The 17817-nt window shown below is 37.8% G+C and overlaps 2 protein-coding genes and 1 long non-coding RNA gene across 3 annotated transcripts; 1 reads left to right on the top strand and 2 right to left on the bottom strand.

The window, feature by feature from the left end:
• Positions 1-447: 447 nt before the first annotated feature.
• Positions 448-5579, bottom strand: LOC110061623 (uncharacterized). Its single transcript, XR_002297987.2, has 3 exons — positions 5374-5579; positions 5051-5284; positions 448-2518 (listed from the first exon to the last, which is right to left on the bottom strand). It is a non-coding gene; the product is annotated as an uncharacterized LOC110061623 (long non-coding RNA).
• A 5213-nt stretch (positions 5580-10792) lies between these two features.
• LOC110061625 (progestin and adipoQ receptor family member 4-like) lies at positions 10793-13595 on the bottom strand. Its single transcript, XM_020768458.2, has 2 exons — positions 13289-13595; positions 10793-12619 (listed from the first exon to the last, which is right to left on the bottom strand). Exons 1-2 carry the CDS (start codon positions 13503-13505, stop codon positions 11955-11957), a joined length of 882 nt encoding a protein of 293 aa, XP_020624117.1. The 5' UTR covers positions 13506-13595; the 3' UTR covers positions 10793-11954.
• On the top strand, positions 13593-17783 carry LOC110061627 (COX assembly mitochondrial protein homolog). The gene is made up of 3 exons (XM_089271503.1): positions 13593-13751; positions 15518-15608; positions 16878-17783. The coding sequence occupies exons 1-3, from the start codon at positions 13661-13663 to the stop codon at positions 16960-16962; spliced, it is 267 nt and encodes an 88-aa protein (XP_089127629.1). The 5' UTR covers positions 13593-13660; the 3' UTR covers positions 16963-17783.
• The last annotated feature ends 34 nt before the right edge of the window (positions 17784-17817 follow it).

The raw sequence follows: 17817 nt of genomic DNA, 5'->3' as shown, positions 1-17817 counted from the left end.
ACAGTGGGGATTGGAATTTCCTGGGGGGGAGGCAGGGGGTCCGTAAGACCTAAAGAATTTAAACTGAAACCCAAGCTAATGATGCAGTTTGACCACCCTGAACCCAGCCTCACAAGATACTCTGAATATGACAAGCATGGAGAAAAACGAATGGACTTACATATAAAAGCAAAACAAGCAACAACAATAACAAAGGTCAGATACTGTTCTCAATGTGTGTTGTTTTTGGTCTGAAGTCTACAGAATCCTACCCAATACCACGCCCTCCCCCAGAACCTTCATCATGAGCTGGAAAAACCCTGAGCTTGATATTGATTTCCCCACCCCCCCCCCCCTCCCCCCACAATGTGTGGTTTTCAAACAAGCAACTTTTGTTCGCTTTCCAGTTACTAACTGGTGAAACCTGCTTTGCTTTAGAAAGTCCATCAAAACCAGCAGTCAGGAGAATTTTGGATGAAATCATTCAATCTTTATTCACTAGCATATACAAATTACATCAATATATATCTAAATTACTACATGTTACCTATCCTGTCAGTGGATTGCTACAGTGAACACATTAAGTTCAAAATGCCAAGTATGAACAAAAGAGCCAGACTAGAGACCTACATTTTGCAGGTGTCCATCTGGCATCCAGGCAAAAGTTTCCACTCTGATGTTTTAACTGTCATTCATATTATTTTGGGATAGCTTTAAACTGAAAATACATGGGACAAACTTGCATGAAATGTTAAGACTTAAATAGCCCATGGGTAAAGATTACAAGTATGTCAGGACAAAGCTGGACACACAAGGAAATAAGCTTTTCCAGGTTAAAAAACAAGATCAAAAATATATATATCGCAATCAATTTTGCATGTGTTTCCCTCAATGAATGGAAGTCATATCAATCCATGTATCTTTATTTACACTGTAAATACTCTCATTCAAAATATATTCTGATTGTAAATTGATAAATTTATAAAAACAAGTTAGTGCATATCTTCAACAGGGACCATTTTAAGATGTCAAAACTTGTTTTTACCATAATTGCTACTAATCTCGCTATCTGATTGGTTAATTTGCCGTTGTTGATAAGAGCCCAGACAACGCTACTTGCGTCAATGTGTCATGCAATGCCTTTTTAAGCTCGCGCTCTGAAGAAAAATTTTCTTTGACGTTGATAGTGGTAAAAAACAAATCAAAATGTGGTCTACCATGCTAAACCACATTTGATTTGTTAAATTGACTTGTGCTTCAACTAATAGACTGTTGAAGCCTTATCAAATACTGAATGATTATTCTTCATTAAATACTTATTATGTAGTAACAATAAATATACATTTAATTAATACACAGCTTTAACTGCAGTATGGTTGTTTTCCATTCACAGAAAAATTTGGGAAATTCTAGGTTGGAAAGAAAATAGTCACTTGTAACCTTTCGGTTTGGTCTTAAGTGGATGATGACTTCACCAGAACAGAACCTTTCAAAAGTAATCCTGTTTTTCTATTGGGCCGCTCCAAAACTTTGGAAATTAGTGTTTTATTTACTGTCTTGTATTGTTTGCACTAGTTTCAAGCCTTTCGGCCTCTTATTGCCATGCCAAATTTTGCACCTAAGACAAACAAATGGCAGGTTCTTCAGGAAACTACAAGTGGAAAACAATCAGCTGCCCTGGAACACAGATTCTTCACCAAATTTTTTGGAATTTTTTTCCAAATGGAAAACAACTAATATGTATCATTTGAATAAAGATCTGGGTGTAAAAGCCATCAAACTTAAACTATCTTCTTCTCATTTTACTATATATTGACAATAAATTCTACACTGTGCGGGAAAAATATCCCAATGACAAGAAGGCCAATTTCTTTCCTCTTACTTAAATAGTTTTTGAAAAACTACGTAACCAGAAGATTTCTAGAACCTGATAGTGTTAAGAGGAACATTGTGAGGGCTATGTGTAACCATTTCTTGAAAAAAATGTCAGAAGTAGACCAATGAATGTTGAATAATATGAAAAGTTTTTTTTTTCCAAAATAAGCAAACTAACAAAATAGAGATGGTGCTTGCACCAATTCCCTTAATTCATGAACGACTTGAAAATTAATATAAGAAATGTCTGAGAAAATAATAAGAAAATTTTGAACATGCCATTCCAAACAGAACAAGAGGAGTACCTCTGGAGGTCATGGCAGTCCAAAATTTCTGAACAAGTTTTCTATAAATTGTCACTAATACATTTGAATTTCAACAAAAATTTCCAGATTTTTTCGGCTTAATGGTAAACACTACATGACTCTTCAATCCTTCTTATAATATTATGCTATTATGTTCAGATACATGTAAAAGCATTTAACTCTCTATATTGCTATGTACAAGTTATGAAACACAGTTCAGAGAATACTGCACTGGCTCAGTGATAATACACGTAATTGTTGAAGTTCCTGGGACTTGATGCGCCAACCAAAGTCTGATGAACATACATCTGGGTGTGTTATTAATTCCTGATCCAGTACAGGCAATCCGCTGTATTATCCTGAGAAAAAAAATTAAAATATATAAATATCCATGGATCAAAACAAGAAATTACAGAAATAATTAGCTACAAGATTACATGGGATTTTGTTGATGAGCCATGGGTCGATTAATTACTGAATATCGTGAAATCCTGGCAGATCAGCAAGTGATTCCTCAACTAAAATTTTGAATGTTCAACGAAGTTATGGATTGCAAAGCTATTCAACTGCAGCCTTCCAGACCTATAATTTTTTCTTGATTCAAATCACAAACTTAACAGCAAGACACTGGTTAGGGGGGCATTCTATTCTTTCTCTACCCCTCTCCTCTCCAATAAATGAATTTTTTCTACAAGGCATACGACTACTCATCTAAAGATTTAAGGAAACGTTTGAACAAAAATTGCTTTTTCAGTGTAAAGAAAAGTAACTTTATTTCTGAAGGGAGGGGGATCATGACCACTTTTTTTTCTTAGGCCCCATTTATATGGCTAGTTAGCCTAGCCTAGCCTAATTAATAAATTGCCAGTAATCAGATATCATACTGGTGTTTGGGCAAAGAACTCTGGGATTGTCAGGGGGCAACCATTGTGAATTGTTAAAAGGAAATGTATAGTAAAAAGTTGTTTTGAGGTACAAAAAAAGGATTTTGGAGAAAGATCAATGCTTTTTCTCTGTCATTTTATTGCAAGTGGTTTCGGGCAGTGTAAATACATGGAAAATGTAAGCTTTTGTTTGAATAACCGTGAAATATGTGATAAAATCTACTGATAAATTCCTCTGCTTGCATGAGATTTATTGTGAAATTTACATCGAATAATGGTCTGAAATATTACAAAATTAGGTATAAATCGAGAGGAAATAACCCTGTAAAGCCTTTTAAGTTATGTACAGGCTACTTTTGGATGATTTTGAAGCTCAGTTATACAAAAATATTGAAAATAAGCCCGGTGGCAATCATTGAGCTGTGTGGGGTTGATTAAGAGTAGACAGACCACGCGGCTCATGCTGTCTGGCAATTGCCTAAAGTTGTTTTGCTTTTACAAGCACATCTTTAAGCGATTTTCCTTTTCTATGACAGATCAAGGGTGATTCCTTGAATGATCTCTCCAAGTCTTTCTGTTTAAAAATGCCATTTGACCATGATTATGCTCTTCTTTTGGCAAAACAAAATCAGTTGAAATCGCATGACAAAGGGTAGACGTTTCTTGTGCATTCCCGTCTTTTGTTTTAGAGCTTCTTTTCTGTCTTTTATATATTAAACTTCTTAGAGGGTCCTTTCTACCATTTGCACCAGGTAGCCTCTCAAGAAGGTGTGGACAAAACATGGGGTAGGCCATGGCCTACCCCGTGGCCTACCCTGTGGCCTACCCTATGGCATACCAGTTGTCAGATTTTTAAAAACATAAACAAAACATCGGTAAGAGTCGAAAAAGCGTCGCTCTCTCCCAAATTTTTTTTTTTTGCACCTCAAAACACTTTACGCTGTACATTTCCGTCTAGTGATTTGCATTTTTTGCCCCCTGGCAATCCCAGAGTCCTCTGCACATAACACAGGTATCCGATTGCTGGCAACTCATTCATTAGTTTTGCACTTAATTCTTTGCAAAATTCAACCAAACATTTGCAAGAGGATCACAAACTCATCTTGGGGGTGTGACAACTTGGGTGGGCGAGTTGTCTTGCAACGGCAGGTAGGGTAGCCCTGGCAGGCGGGACAACTTTTCTTCATGTAAACACTTTGCCTCGCCTAACCCGGGACAATTCTTGGTGTGGCGAGTGTCATGTAATTCCTTGATTTAGGATTTAAGCAGAAATTTGTACTTTGATCAAATGATCAAGGGAAACTCAAAGAAAGAGGGACATTTGTACATTTGATTATTCAATAAGGGTTATGAATAATCATGGTGGGTCAACTTTGACTCCGACTACAGAGACAATGTTTTCACATACAAACGCTTGATAAAGTTGCCTCAGGGGGAGGGTTGACTTGGGCACCTGAGACCATACAAATGGGGCCTTAGCTGGTAAATTTTGACTAACCTTGTTAATAGAGGGTGGGGAAGAGGAGAGGGGAGCTGGAGATCAAATGGAATGGCCCTGAAATTTAGCTCAGTTATTCTGAAATTTGACTGAGATCTGGGATTTTAGGACAGTATTTATTTGCTATAATTGTAGTTTGCCATTCGATGTACAAGCCCATCGGATGAAAAAGAAACTGAAGACAATAAAAATTGAAATGAACTAGAAATTTGTTCAATCAACAGGAAGATTTGACTTAATGTATGCCAAGACATTTCATTGGTATTCAATTGTCATGTACTGACATAAGCTTAACATTTCAACCACAACCCCTGAAGCATAGAACAGGAAAAGGAGTCGTTATTTCAAAAAACAAAATATATAAGGCTTATTCGTACGTTACTTCTGTATTGTACCCGAAACGAATGTAAGCTTAATGACTGAATATAACTAAATCGAACGATGTAAGCCCTTAAGTCTGATCTGCAGCCAAGCAAAGCCAGAGATCCAAAACAAACACAGAAACTTACCGTCCCATCATTTTCTTGTTTCAACGTACAATCGCACGGCGCTGACATCCCACAGTACTGAAACCTTGCAATCGCTCCCAAAATTTTCACTGTATTTTCGTGATTCGAGCGGAGAAAGTCTGCTAGTGCTGTTTTCCTCTATTTGATGGTGAAAAAATGTCCATTTAGGGTTGTTTTTCACCCGATTAGAGCGTTTCGAAACGTAGGCCTTGCTTATAGGAACTGAAGACATATCTGAAAGCCAAAACATTGACAAGGAACTAGAGTAAAATCGTATGTTCCGAGTGGAATAGAATAAGCTCAAGCTTTCGTTCCGATCTTACCTAAATATTTATGTTGTGATGTTATTTTCGCGCTATTCAAGTCAGAAATAATACTGTAAGATGAATCACAGAACACAGAGTGAATTGGAGATAACTGCAATTCTTAACCAGTCGGTAGAAACGCGTTCAAGAAGGAATGAACGCATCATAAACTCCATCTTCGTTCGAACACGACTGACTGAAATCGAATCCTTTCCCGTAGACAAAACATCGACAAGAAAGTACAAAGATCATTTTCAACAGCCAATCAGAACATCGGAGTACGATTTTCACGTGGTCACGTCATGGCCACGTTTTTTCGAAATTTGTACTTTGCTGTACAATGGCTCTCGTGAACAAATAAAGACTTTTGTTATCATTATTATCCCCCAGCGCCGACATGATACCCATGTTTGTTTAACATAAGCCCAAATTGATCCCCAAGTAATTGTCGAGCGGAATGGTCAGTTGGGATCTTGGAATCAACTCAGAAGATTGATTTTTTTTTTTAAATTTTAAAAAAGAGAGTCCCAGGAAATGAATTCATTGAACAATTTTTCAGTCCGGGGGGGAGGGGGGGAGGGGGAAGAGTATTCCCAGAAAAGTTGGGTAGGGGTGTGCGGTCCACTTCCCAAAGCTCTTACCCATTTATGACCAAAATCTACGACATTTGCTACCCTATTTATTACCTGGCCAAAAATTCGATACCCTATTTATGACCGTTGCGGCTGGCGCAGTTGCCCTAATCATAAGTTGTGACGGGCTTTTCTTGACGGTTTTATCGATAATGATGAAAAAATAGCTTCTTCCAAGAAACATACCCAATTCAAGACTAGAGTGCTAAAACCATACATGTACCCTATTTAAGATCAAAGTGGCCAAAATCGATACCCTATTTACGACCAAAACGGCTGGAAACCGTACCCTTTTTTCACCCTTTTTTCCTTCGTCTTCTTCTTCTTCCTCTCCTGGTCTTATTAGAAGTCTAAAAAAGCTCTTGATTATATTTTGTTGTATGATTTTATTGTGAAAATGCACTCAAAAACTTTAGCAGTATTCACAAAATGTGGAACAGTGATGAAACTGCTTCACTAAAGCCCAATGATGTATTCAGTATCAGCGGCTTAGTCAAGTCCTGTCATAGCGCCTTCGTCAGAAACAGCTGCTGCAATGACACGAGATCAGAGTCACGTGCGTACACTTTGTAAAACCGAGGAAGATTCAGAGTCAGTTTTTTCCCTAAAGATCGTCATGATATCGCGCTATAAACTTTGTACGAAGCTATAAACTTTCCACTAATGAAAACTTATACCCGATTCGTTTTCAAGTCTCCTTAATTCTTCAGAATCTCTATCTGCTCTTTGTTTGCGTAGAGAGACCATGGTAGAACGACAAGCTTTGCCTTTTCACAATAACATGTTGTTTAGAACTTTGTTTTTCACCTTTTTCTTCGGTGGGTTCAATGCTACATGTCTTCATGGTGTCTATTTTCTACTTCAAAGCTTCGTGTGAGTTCCTTTGGTGCCTGACGAGGCTTACTGCAATGGGAACAGAGGACATCTCTACGCCTGTTGGAGACAAAGTTTCTTCAGTAGCTAGCGCCTGGTACAAATCCTGGGATTCAATCGTCGATACCAAACTTTAGTGTTTACAAATACAACACCCTCAGCAGACTTTTCCCCGATCTGATTACAACTTGACGCAAAAGAAACCGAGCGATGTGAAGTTAGTCGCAGAACAACTGAAAGCAAGTTGGAAATCAGTCTGTAGACATGCCATCGGGTTTCGTGAAGACCAGTAAGATTTTTTCTAGTTAGTTAACGCTATCTTGTTTTGACCACTGATGAGCAATAACAAACACCTGAGTGAAATGCTTATTCAGGCTGAGTGACGTAATTGTATGAACAGCCAATCCCGAGTGAGATACGGGAAAAAATTTTCTGTACGGAACGTGCATTGATCCCGGTTGGTTTTGATGCGCGTGACATTCACTGACTCCTTTGAAATAACAGTGGACCAAAACTCTCTGTACGATACGATATTATTTCTGTACATATAACGTACAGGATGAATGATCTGAACGATGGCCCGGCAACATAAATAGGACCACAACACGGTCACTCATTACATCTGGACCCCGGGGAGGGGGCGGGGGGTGGGGAGTACTCCCTTATTTGGGCTATACGGGGACGTGCCGCTGGACAGGGTATGTTTTTTTGGCCCCGTTGTCCTGAACAGGGTATACAATTTTACTCGCCTCTGTCCTAAACAGGGTCTGAACCTGTCCTTAACAGGGTATGGTATTACGAGCCGAGAGACGCTAACGGGCCATTACAAGGTCATCATCAATCAGCATCAGATCATTTTCTGGACAAGAATACTATTGTCGTCGGTTAATTTTTTTTTTCTACTTATCGGTATTATAATTAACTAGCGCGCATTGACAGAATACTGAGGTCGTACCGGTAGGTCTACTTACTTTGTTTCTTTGTCCTATACAGGGTAGGGTTTTTCGAGTATTTTTGTCCTAAACAGGGTCAAGATTTCAAGCCCTAGGCGGCACCCCTATACCCAAACATGGGTCAAGTAACCCCCCCCCCCCGGGGTCTGGACATCTCGGGCGACTAGCTCTACATGATACCCCCTTGGTTCCTAAAAATAGCTTCAGGTCAAAATAGCGTGTGTCCATCGGGTTATGGATGCAAACATCAATGAAAATAGCCCAAGCGCGCATCATATCAACTACACTGCGAGCAAACAAGGGGCAACCAGCTCAGTCGAGGCTACATATCAACACTGTTAGCTAACGCACGGCCGTATAAAATCATCCACCATACCGTTTCATTTCGCTGACTACAAAAGCAATTAAAAACCCTTGTTTATTTTGAAAACGAAGAATAATAGTGAAGGTGCTTCGAAGTGGATTTTTGAGCACCACAACGAATTGACAAAAAGCCTTGAAAACCGGAGAATGAGAGCGTTTATTTATCTGTGTAAAAGAGAAATATTTGATTTCGTCATCGCAAAAGCTGTTTGTCATTTGAACATTCCCAGTCCCTGTCGTAGTATTTTAAAAGAATTAGAGGTGAAAACAATGCCCCTAACCCTGCAAAAATAAAAGACGCGTTACACATGTCGAAACAGAGGTCCCAGAGCTGAGCGGCCATCTTACACATGCCTCTTCCCAGTCCACTCGCAGGCTATCCCAATCTCGAAGGGAAAACCCCTGTGTGGGAACGAGGTTTGTCTGCAGTTTTGAGCCCCCAACGGGTATGACATGGCCTAAAATGTTGCTATGCGTCTGACGGTTTCAGATGCATTCATTGCTTTCCTTCGGGTATTTCATCTTTAAACGTAAAAGAGAGAAAGTCGAAAAAATATATATATATTATTAGTAGAGGTAATCATACGGTTTCGAGTTCAATTTGGAATTAATTTGCACGAGTGACTTTTTCAAAAGCTGAAATTGCACGAGCCGCTTCGGCGAGTGCAATTTTAACTGTTTGAAAAACCCACAAGTGCAAATTATTTCCAAATTGAACGAGGAAAACCGTATATAAACATGGAAAAATTTGCATGGAGGAAGTGCTGAAATATCTTTCTTGAAGCCATTTTTTTTTTCATTCGAGAAAACTTTTTTCAAAGTTTCGGCACAAAATTTTCATCATCATTTCAAGTGGTATCATTGGCTTAGAAAATTTCCTGTTGTCTTTCAGCCAATCATAATCCAGAATAACGATGTGTAATTTGCACTGCTCTCAGCTAATCAGAATTGAGTAATTTTTTCATATACATTACTAGATACGATAAACTTATATCACTGAGCTGCTTTAGGTGACGTGCTACGTGGCACGAAATTTTTGCGGGAGCTAATTTTGTGTATCGGCGTTTTTTTTTGTATTTTGCGGGAAATAATTTTTGCGATTGTAAAAGACTGTTTTGTTGTTGTTGTTGTTGTTGTTTGCTGAGTATAGATTTTTGTGATATTCAGGAAGCCATGTTTAATTGGCTCTTATTGACCGAGCAGGGGGACCAGGAGGTCTGTATGGGAGAATCTTGACCGAGAACGTGAGTACAGACCGAACGCAGTGAGGTCTGTACACAAGACCCGAGTGATTCTCCCATATAGACCGACTACGATGTTTATTATATGGCGCAAACAAGAACAATTGATTTCGTTTAATGTAACTGGTTTGTACTAACTGACGTTTTGCTTGCGAACGTCGATGAGCTAAATTTAATTCTGTCAAAGTTTGCTCGTCCTCTTTACTGTTTTTTTCTCACCAGACTTTTTGGCACTTCCATAAATAAGTATTGTTTGATGAAATAGTTAGTGATTTCGCATTTTACTTTGCAACGTTTTCACTGCAAAACATTACCCGTCTAGATGCCGGTCTAAATGTAGACGGGAAAATCTAGACCGCTTTCAATATCGATTTCAGCCAATCAAATTCGTGAATTTGGTAGTTTCCAGTCCTTGGGAGACAGAGCCATATAATAATTGGAATTACAACATTTTAGTTTATTTTTATTACATATTATATACTCCTTACTAACCGACTGTAAGTTACGGATCTTCGTTTTTTTTCCCTTCAATTTACGACCCAAGCGCGGAGCGGGCGGGCCATTATTAAATCAAAGGGAAAAAAATACGAGAATCCGTAACTTACAGAATGGACCGAGAAGACGACGTTAATAGTAAGATATTTACTACAGTTATCTCTAATGTGTGCCTGATGTGTTCAGGGAACGATTTCTATTCACGCAGGACGGCTTCAAATTTCTGACGTACGTCGAAAGACGGAATTGTAACGAGTCAATTTGAAATCGTTGTTAGGCCGTTAGCACGTTTTGATACACAATTTAAAGTAACAAAAAAAGTTTTACTTGTTGTAAAAGTTAAGGACACTTGGCGATAAATCACGAAACATTTTGACATAAAAAAACTGCTATAGTAGAATACAGAAAACCGCATAGTAGAATACAGCCCGCTAAATTGCCCATTCACAGCGCGCTTAGTAACTGAGAGTAAACTATTGCGACGAAAATTTTCGCGGCAACTTATAATTTGTGGGATATTTTTACGGATCGTGGAAAAACCCCGAAACCTAGCAAATGTTACCAAAAGGTCTGGAACGGACAGCGAAAATGACATTCAGACAAAAACAGTGTGAAAAACTACAGTGTTGGGGCTTCGGAACCGGTAGACTGTGAATTGTACACCAGTGTTTATTTGGATCTGGTATTGACCTGGTATGATCCTGCATATAAATATAACACCTGTAACTGCTTTGCAGACAGCATAAATAATAATGGCCTGTTTTAGACATTCAGTTTGAGGAGGTAAACTATTTTATCCTCTGACCGATTTTTTTCATGATGCTCCCCGACTAAACGATCCCTTGAAACAGCTTAAAATAATAATTATATAATTCATATCAACAGTTTACAACAGTTTATTTTCTACTACTGTAAGCAACTAAAAGAATTTACAAGATTGTAATTATAAATATATAAATAAACAGTACAGTACATACAGTAGTGGGACACCCAAAATAACTAAAAAGCTAAACTAGTTGGGTGACCGTAGTTACAATAATTAAAAATGTAAGAGTCAGGAAGAGGCACAACAAATACATTGGTACCCATAAATATCATAAACTTGGTACAAGATTAAATATACAAAACAAAACAAAATAAATAGATATAAACCATCAAAATATCAGTAAAGATTAATAGAGACTAATGAAATGCAAAGTTAGTTCTTTTTTAAAATGATTAGAAGTACAACACTTGAATCTTTCATCGAGTTCATTCCATAATGTAGGTCCATTAAATCGAATATTAAATTTGCCATAATTTGTTCGAATTTTTGGAAGATAGAAAGTAGATCTAGATGCAAAGCGAGTATTTACATTATGTTTACAAGATGTTTTGATATCTCAAACTTAAAGGTAAAATTGGTGAACCATTCCCTTCATTCTTAAATATTCACAAGTCAGATTAATCCATTGTCCTGTCCTCCATTATCCAAGTGCAGTTAATAAGAGCAAAGCAAGCGCAAGTAGAAACAATCATAAAACACATGCTTATTTGCCCATTTTGTCATGGGACCCTATGGACAGGCTTGCCCTTAAAACTTAATACAGCTTTAGTGTTTGCTAGTTTTTACAAATATGAAATTATAGTTTTCCTAGAAATGTTTAGGAAGGATGTTCTCTGACGAATGTTTTTGTGTTTTGACTAAATGGCTTCTAAAACTCATTACAAAGAGAGCCTTTTATGGTAGGTCTGAGGAAAATACTACCTAAAAGAAACCAGCAGATTTTGTGCTCAAGCAGGTCAATTTAATCAGTGAAATGTTGGAGGAATTTAATCACATTTTTTTAATACTTCATGATTGTGAACTTGTTGCAATTGTAATTTGTTCTCAAAGTAAAACTTGTTGTCTACACCCTCCAAAGTACAATAATAATATGGATTTTGTCTGAACTGAACCCATGTGAGTTCCTTACCAAACATTAATTTAGACAATAGACCGAGGTTTGTTAATTCTAGAACGTGGCTGCATTGCATATGTGACAGACTTTCACAATTTCAAGCTACATGTCTTCACAAATGGCTCCTTGCATCCAGTTGAAATCTTTTACAGATCCAATATGCAAGCAAACAGCGCTCAGCACGGTTATCACATGCATAATCTGGTGACTGTTACCAATGATGTCAAATTTTCCAGGAAACCACCTTTCTGGTATCCTAGCAACATTCAGCGCTCCACCGATAAAAGCCAAGAAATCCATAGAGAGGTAATATGGCAAAGCACTGATACTGCATTTAGAAATATCAAAGGTATACAGCAAGATACGGACTGCGACAAAGAAGTATCTCATTAGTCCAAACAGCATTAACGGCTTGAATCTTTCTTTGGGACTACTTGCTACCAGAATGAAATATACAGATAACAAGGAAACCATTATGTAGAATGCTACAGATAAGGAACCCAAAAATGGAAGGCAATGAAATGTTGCTCTGATTCCACAAAGGCCACCAAAAGCATTAATCGCCCAGACTCCACAGACATCAAAGGTGAGCAGTTTGTGATAAGCATCTTGGCCATTTTGATGACACATAAATAAATGATAAATCGGACTTGCAAAAAATGGAGCGAAGCATGCAAAGTAATGTAGCAAAAACCAAACTGGACTTTCTAGACAAGCTTGACTTGCCGTCATTGGGATAAGAACCAATAGCAATACACAAGGAATACCTGAAACAAAATTTGCCAAAAATTTATTAATATACTTCCGGTAAAAGCTGCAATATACAGTAGGTGATATGCCGGTCTGCATGTACTAGTGGTATATGATAGAAGCACTGCACAAAAAGAGGCAAACTCATTCCCAGGGCCTTTCTTCATCCTACCCCCTGGAGAGAGGCCCTGGTAATGAGTCCGAAAAAGAGGTTGACAAAATCTTGAGCCCCTTAGAGGCAAACTTCAAAGGGGCTGACAACATTAAAACTAGTGTATCTGAATCTGATCCTCCAAAGGGAGGGTGCTAATAAAAAAGAAAGGCCCATTGATTAGTTTTGCTGAGAAGCCATGCATCAATCAACATAAATTCATTACAGTTCAAAAGGCAGCCTCCTCCACACCACAGCATGGAGGACTGGGGGCAAGTCAGCTCAAAAGGTAAGGTTCCAGAAACAGTTTACTAATGGCACAAAGATGCTTAATATTCATGAGCGTACGTTTCAACATCAAGCAGGATTTTTCAGTCAACAACGGTTAATAATTAACGAGAAGTTCCCTCCCATGGAACATGTACGCACAGCATGTAATTTTTTTTATCATTTTTCTGCACCAGAAGTTCACGAATCTGTAACCTTAAAATCAACAAGCGTTAGCAGAGTGAATTCTTCTTACTTCCATACTTACCATGAGAATAAATATTAAATGTTTCATTGTGAATGTAGAACAAGCTCTCCACACATTGACTTGTGGACAAATGGCAGCGATATCCTCCCAGAATATATTTGTTGAATTGCAACCATGGAGGGCAGAATTCCAGTCGAAATAGTCGGGGATCCTTGGCCGGTTTCCTCTCGATGAAATGATTGCCGCTGGCATGATTTATACATCCGTTTTTCTCCATATTTACGGTGGATTTTGAACCTTTATACCGGCAGCTTGACCGTCTCCGTCTCACAACATCAAAACGTGACAAACTGTAATGCGTTACATAGATCTTCTCGTTACAAGGCTCTCCCGGTCATTAACGGCACTACTTGATGATGGGTAAAATCAAACATGGACGTTCCTACGCAAGTCGAAGGAGATGACCTGTTCAAAGAGTGGTTCTATCAGAAGGCGAAACTCAATTGCTATTCTTATGTGCAAGGTACGCACTCTTGGTTGGAGTAATCTCGATTTGTTTAAGTTTCGTTCCCTGCAGTTTCATTTCAATACGGAGAAACGAGTCGATCCATTAACACGGGGCTACCTCATCAATACATTTCCATCGATCTGTGAACCTCTTCACATCTAAAGCTATTACATGAAAGGTCCATGCAATTTCTAGATTAACCACAACTGACACAGCCCTGAGGTCCATTCACTGGTATTGATTTTTTTTAAAAATAATGATAATTAATTTACTCATTATCAGTCCCGGCGTGCCCAATCGATGAAAACCAATAATCGATATAATCGATATCAATCAATGTAATCGATATTAATTGATTGATGAAAATCGATCACCAAGAAAATTGTGAGTATCGATTTTCATCGATTTCCGTTGATTTTCATCGATTGTCATCGATATTATTGATTTTCATTGATATTATCGATTTTTCTTGTTTTGTTTTAATTTCAGCGAAAAACGTAATGGACAAGAGATTAGCTTTGTTTGCAATAAAAGAGGCAGATCCTCAAAGATATACTAGTTTGAGCAAAACTCTCAAAGCAGCTATTACACGTGGATAGGAGTTGTGTAGGCCTGTCACCACATTGTTATCACCGATGACAATCGATGACAATCAATATAATCTATAGCAATTACGAGGGCTAGGATTGTGAGTATCAATTTTCATTGACTAATTGAGGCAATCGATAATAATCAATTAATTATTATCTATTAGATTGATTATATTGATTGCCTTCCGATGATTGATTTTCATTGATTGGGCATGCCGGGTTATCAGTCTGCAAAGCAAGATCTTGGGGTTTTTTTAATATGTATTTTCTATTTTTTATTTCGGGAATTGGGTGGGGGGAGGGGGAGAGGGTGGGTAGTGTGAAAAGGTGGGAGAGTTAGGTTGCAGATGTATATTTACCCTTGGTATCCTGTGTTATAACTCAATATTTTCCTTTGTTCTGGTGTGTATCAAACAAGGGAAAATAACAAATTGTACCAAGCCTTGGTAGTGTTGAACTACAACATGCATGCAGAGAAACCAATTTTGTTTCTCAGGCCCAGGTCAGATGTCGCACTAAATTGCAATTTGTGTCTATCCAAATGGGTAAAGCTCGATCGTTGGACCAACATGTTCTATCCATCTGCTTCAGACAGATGGAAATCATTTTGGTCGATCTAAATTCAGTTCATTTAAACGTCGAACTTATCATGAATTTAATTCACTCTGTTTAGTTCATCTTATGTTAAGTTTGGCTTTTGACCTGGGTCTTATAGTTTAATTATTTGTCAACTAGAACTTATACAGTCATTGTATGTTTAAAACAAGTCATTAACCCAGGGGAATTTGCAGTATAATTTTCATAGGCTTGATATGATATGATATAGGCAGATATGACTCTAAAATGAGTGAGCAGATGTTGTTTCCCACTGTCTTCAGAATTGGGATTTTCACGTTGTGAGAACACTTATATTTAACAGTATACTTTGCTATTCAGGAATATAAGCTGTTGAGTGGTTTTCAGGATCATTTTGCATGATGCACAATACATACTTTATGCACAAGGGGAAATTTTATATAAGGTAGTCCAAAACCTGGCTTGGGTGCATGCACAGGTTTCAAGAGCATTTGGTATACAATCTGGTATGTATATTACTAAGCTAGCGTGTTGATGGCTGATGCAAGCTGCAATGAAAATAAGTGAATTGTCTTAAATAATAAATTGTTTCCTTTTTTTTTCTCTTTGCAAAAGCCTTTCTAAAATGTGCAGATAACCGAACAGTCTCATTGGCCTGGTCTTGCCGTCAAGAACACAAAGCTATGAAACAGTGCATGAATGGATTGTAAGTAATATGTATGCATTGAAATCATTAACAGTAGAAAATCTCTGAGTCTTGGTATATTTCACAAAGGCTAAGAGTGATGGTGCAATAAGTTATAACACAGTTTGTGTTCATCAAGTGATGTGTTTAAAGTAATCAATGAATCATGAAGGACTGCTTTGGAATGTGCACTGCGTTGTGACTGTAGTATGAGTCTGAGTTCTCTCGAACTTCAGCAGGGGTTGTGAGGCAAGACGCTTTAGCTTAAAGGGGTGCTGCCGTTTTGTGTTCACAATGGCTAAACGCTCCCCTAAGTGATCCTAAGCAGGGTTGTTGCTAAGCACCAGCTGCCAGTGAAATTCCCCAGATGAGAAAGAGGTGATTGTGGATTTTGGTGGGCAATCACTTGGTTAAGGACAATGAACAGTTTTTAAGTTATGCACGTACAATCATTTGAGATCATGAAAGTTTGGAATAAACTCCTGACTAGCTTGAGTATCAGTGCCACTATATCGAGTAAGATAACTGAAACAAAATCTTGTCTTAAGCACTTGTTTAGCGTGTTCTCTTTCCATGTACATGCAGCTTGGTAGCCCCACATTCAAGGGGTTGCCAAAGATTGGGGACAAAAATTTTGTTCCAGGTCTCTTGTGAAAAGTGGTGACCAGTTCAATGAAAATCTTTGGTGGGAGACTATTTTGTTAGCTACAAACCTAGTTACAAGAAGAGCCCGGCTACAAGCAGTCTAAGTCATAGTAAGCAGCGTGGCCTAGTGGTTTAGAGCACTGAACTTAAATTAAGTTTCAGTTCAATTCTGGCCACAAGCTGGTGTTGCTCTTGGTAGTCCTGAGTTCAGTCACACTGTAATCCCATTACAAAAAGTGCTTCTAAATGGTCAAGAGGTTGGCCTCCTACCATTTTGGATCTACTTAATAATATGTTATGTTCATTCGCTGACAATTGTTTGTTTTCGAGCATTTGTTTCCATTGACTCCACAGAGCTCCATTTAATTTTTTTGTTGTTTTAATTTTATACAAAACAGAAAGCCAGGAATTAGATTTAATTTGTGGACTGTTGTTACATCACAAAGGAGAAACAATGAAATGTTTATGAGTAGACAGGAAACTCTCGAGGAGATCATCCCTGTAGTTCTAAGATATACACAGTACGTGTTACTTTGGTGTACAATGTCATATCAAAGTTTATTTTAGAATTTTACACTCTTTGGATAACTCTTGATGCAATATAATACACTTTCCACATCTTTAAATTTTTAAATTTCTTTTCAGCTATGGAAAAGCCAACTTCAAGAAATACAAGCACGAGTATTTAAAAACAGTCAAGGAAGGAAGGAAGGAAGTAAATCAACACTGAGAGACAGTCATCAAAATAATCTGGATTCTGGTCTCATGAATAGTGTTCCCATTTCAACAAGCTAAATTGACATCTAAATCAAGCTTGTGATCTAAATCAAGCTTGTGAGACTATGGATCAGGATCAAACTTCTCATTACAAAACAGTGATAACCAACTGAGGCAACTAAATGCCTCTAGGTCTTAAAGAAAGGCACATAGACTTGTAAGGAGGATTTGTACATGTATAAAAGTTGACTGTTGAACTTATCCAAAGAAGCCAAGAAGTCAGAATTATATTGGATGTGTCAGAGAAACTAAGTGTTGGCAATTTACTCCAGGACTGATCTTGCTGAAAAGTTTGGAAAACCATTACCATCCAAGGAAAAGTTTGAAAATGTTGTGGAAGATGAAAGCTGTTGATGCTATTTAAAGAGTATCTGACATCTTCAAGGCCATGCAGATATAATTATTGTTAATTCAGTGCAGGCAAATTATGGGCTTTTAATACCTAATTACATAGCCTGTTGTGTGCACAAATTTCAAGGATATGTTTTAAACATGAAATGGCGAAATGACAAAATGGCACTACAGGTGGACTGTAAGAGACAATGTGGGATAGGGAAGTCTGTAACTAAGGGTTCACCCTTAAAATTATTGAGAGTTAACCACTCTCAAGTCAGTGATATTTAGGGTAACTGTGCTAGTCCCATTTTGTCGTTTTGCCATTGTGTGTTTTAAATGTACCCTAATTTCAAGATTGAGTGGCCATTTTAAAAAATGCTAGAAAATTTTATTACAGAATGTCTTGTGGAGATTATTAAAAGAATAATAATCAAAAAATGTTGGGTGATGTTTTTTCTTTTTTTTTTTTTTT

Source organism: Orbicella faveolata, unplaced genomic scaffold (genome assembly GCF_042242905.1).
Source record: "Orbicella faveolata isolate gen_17 unplaced genomic scaffold, um_ofav_v1 contig_34, whole genome shotgun sequence".
Taxonomy (NCBI): Eukaryota; Metazoa; Cnidaria; class Anthozoa; order Scleractinia; family Merulinidae; genus Orbicella; species Orbicella faveolata.
The sequence above is the reverse complement of the archived record's forward strand: the minus strand, read 5'-3'. Positions and strand labels throughout refer to the sequence as shown.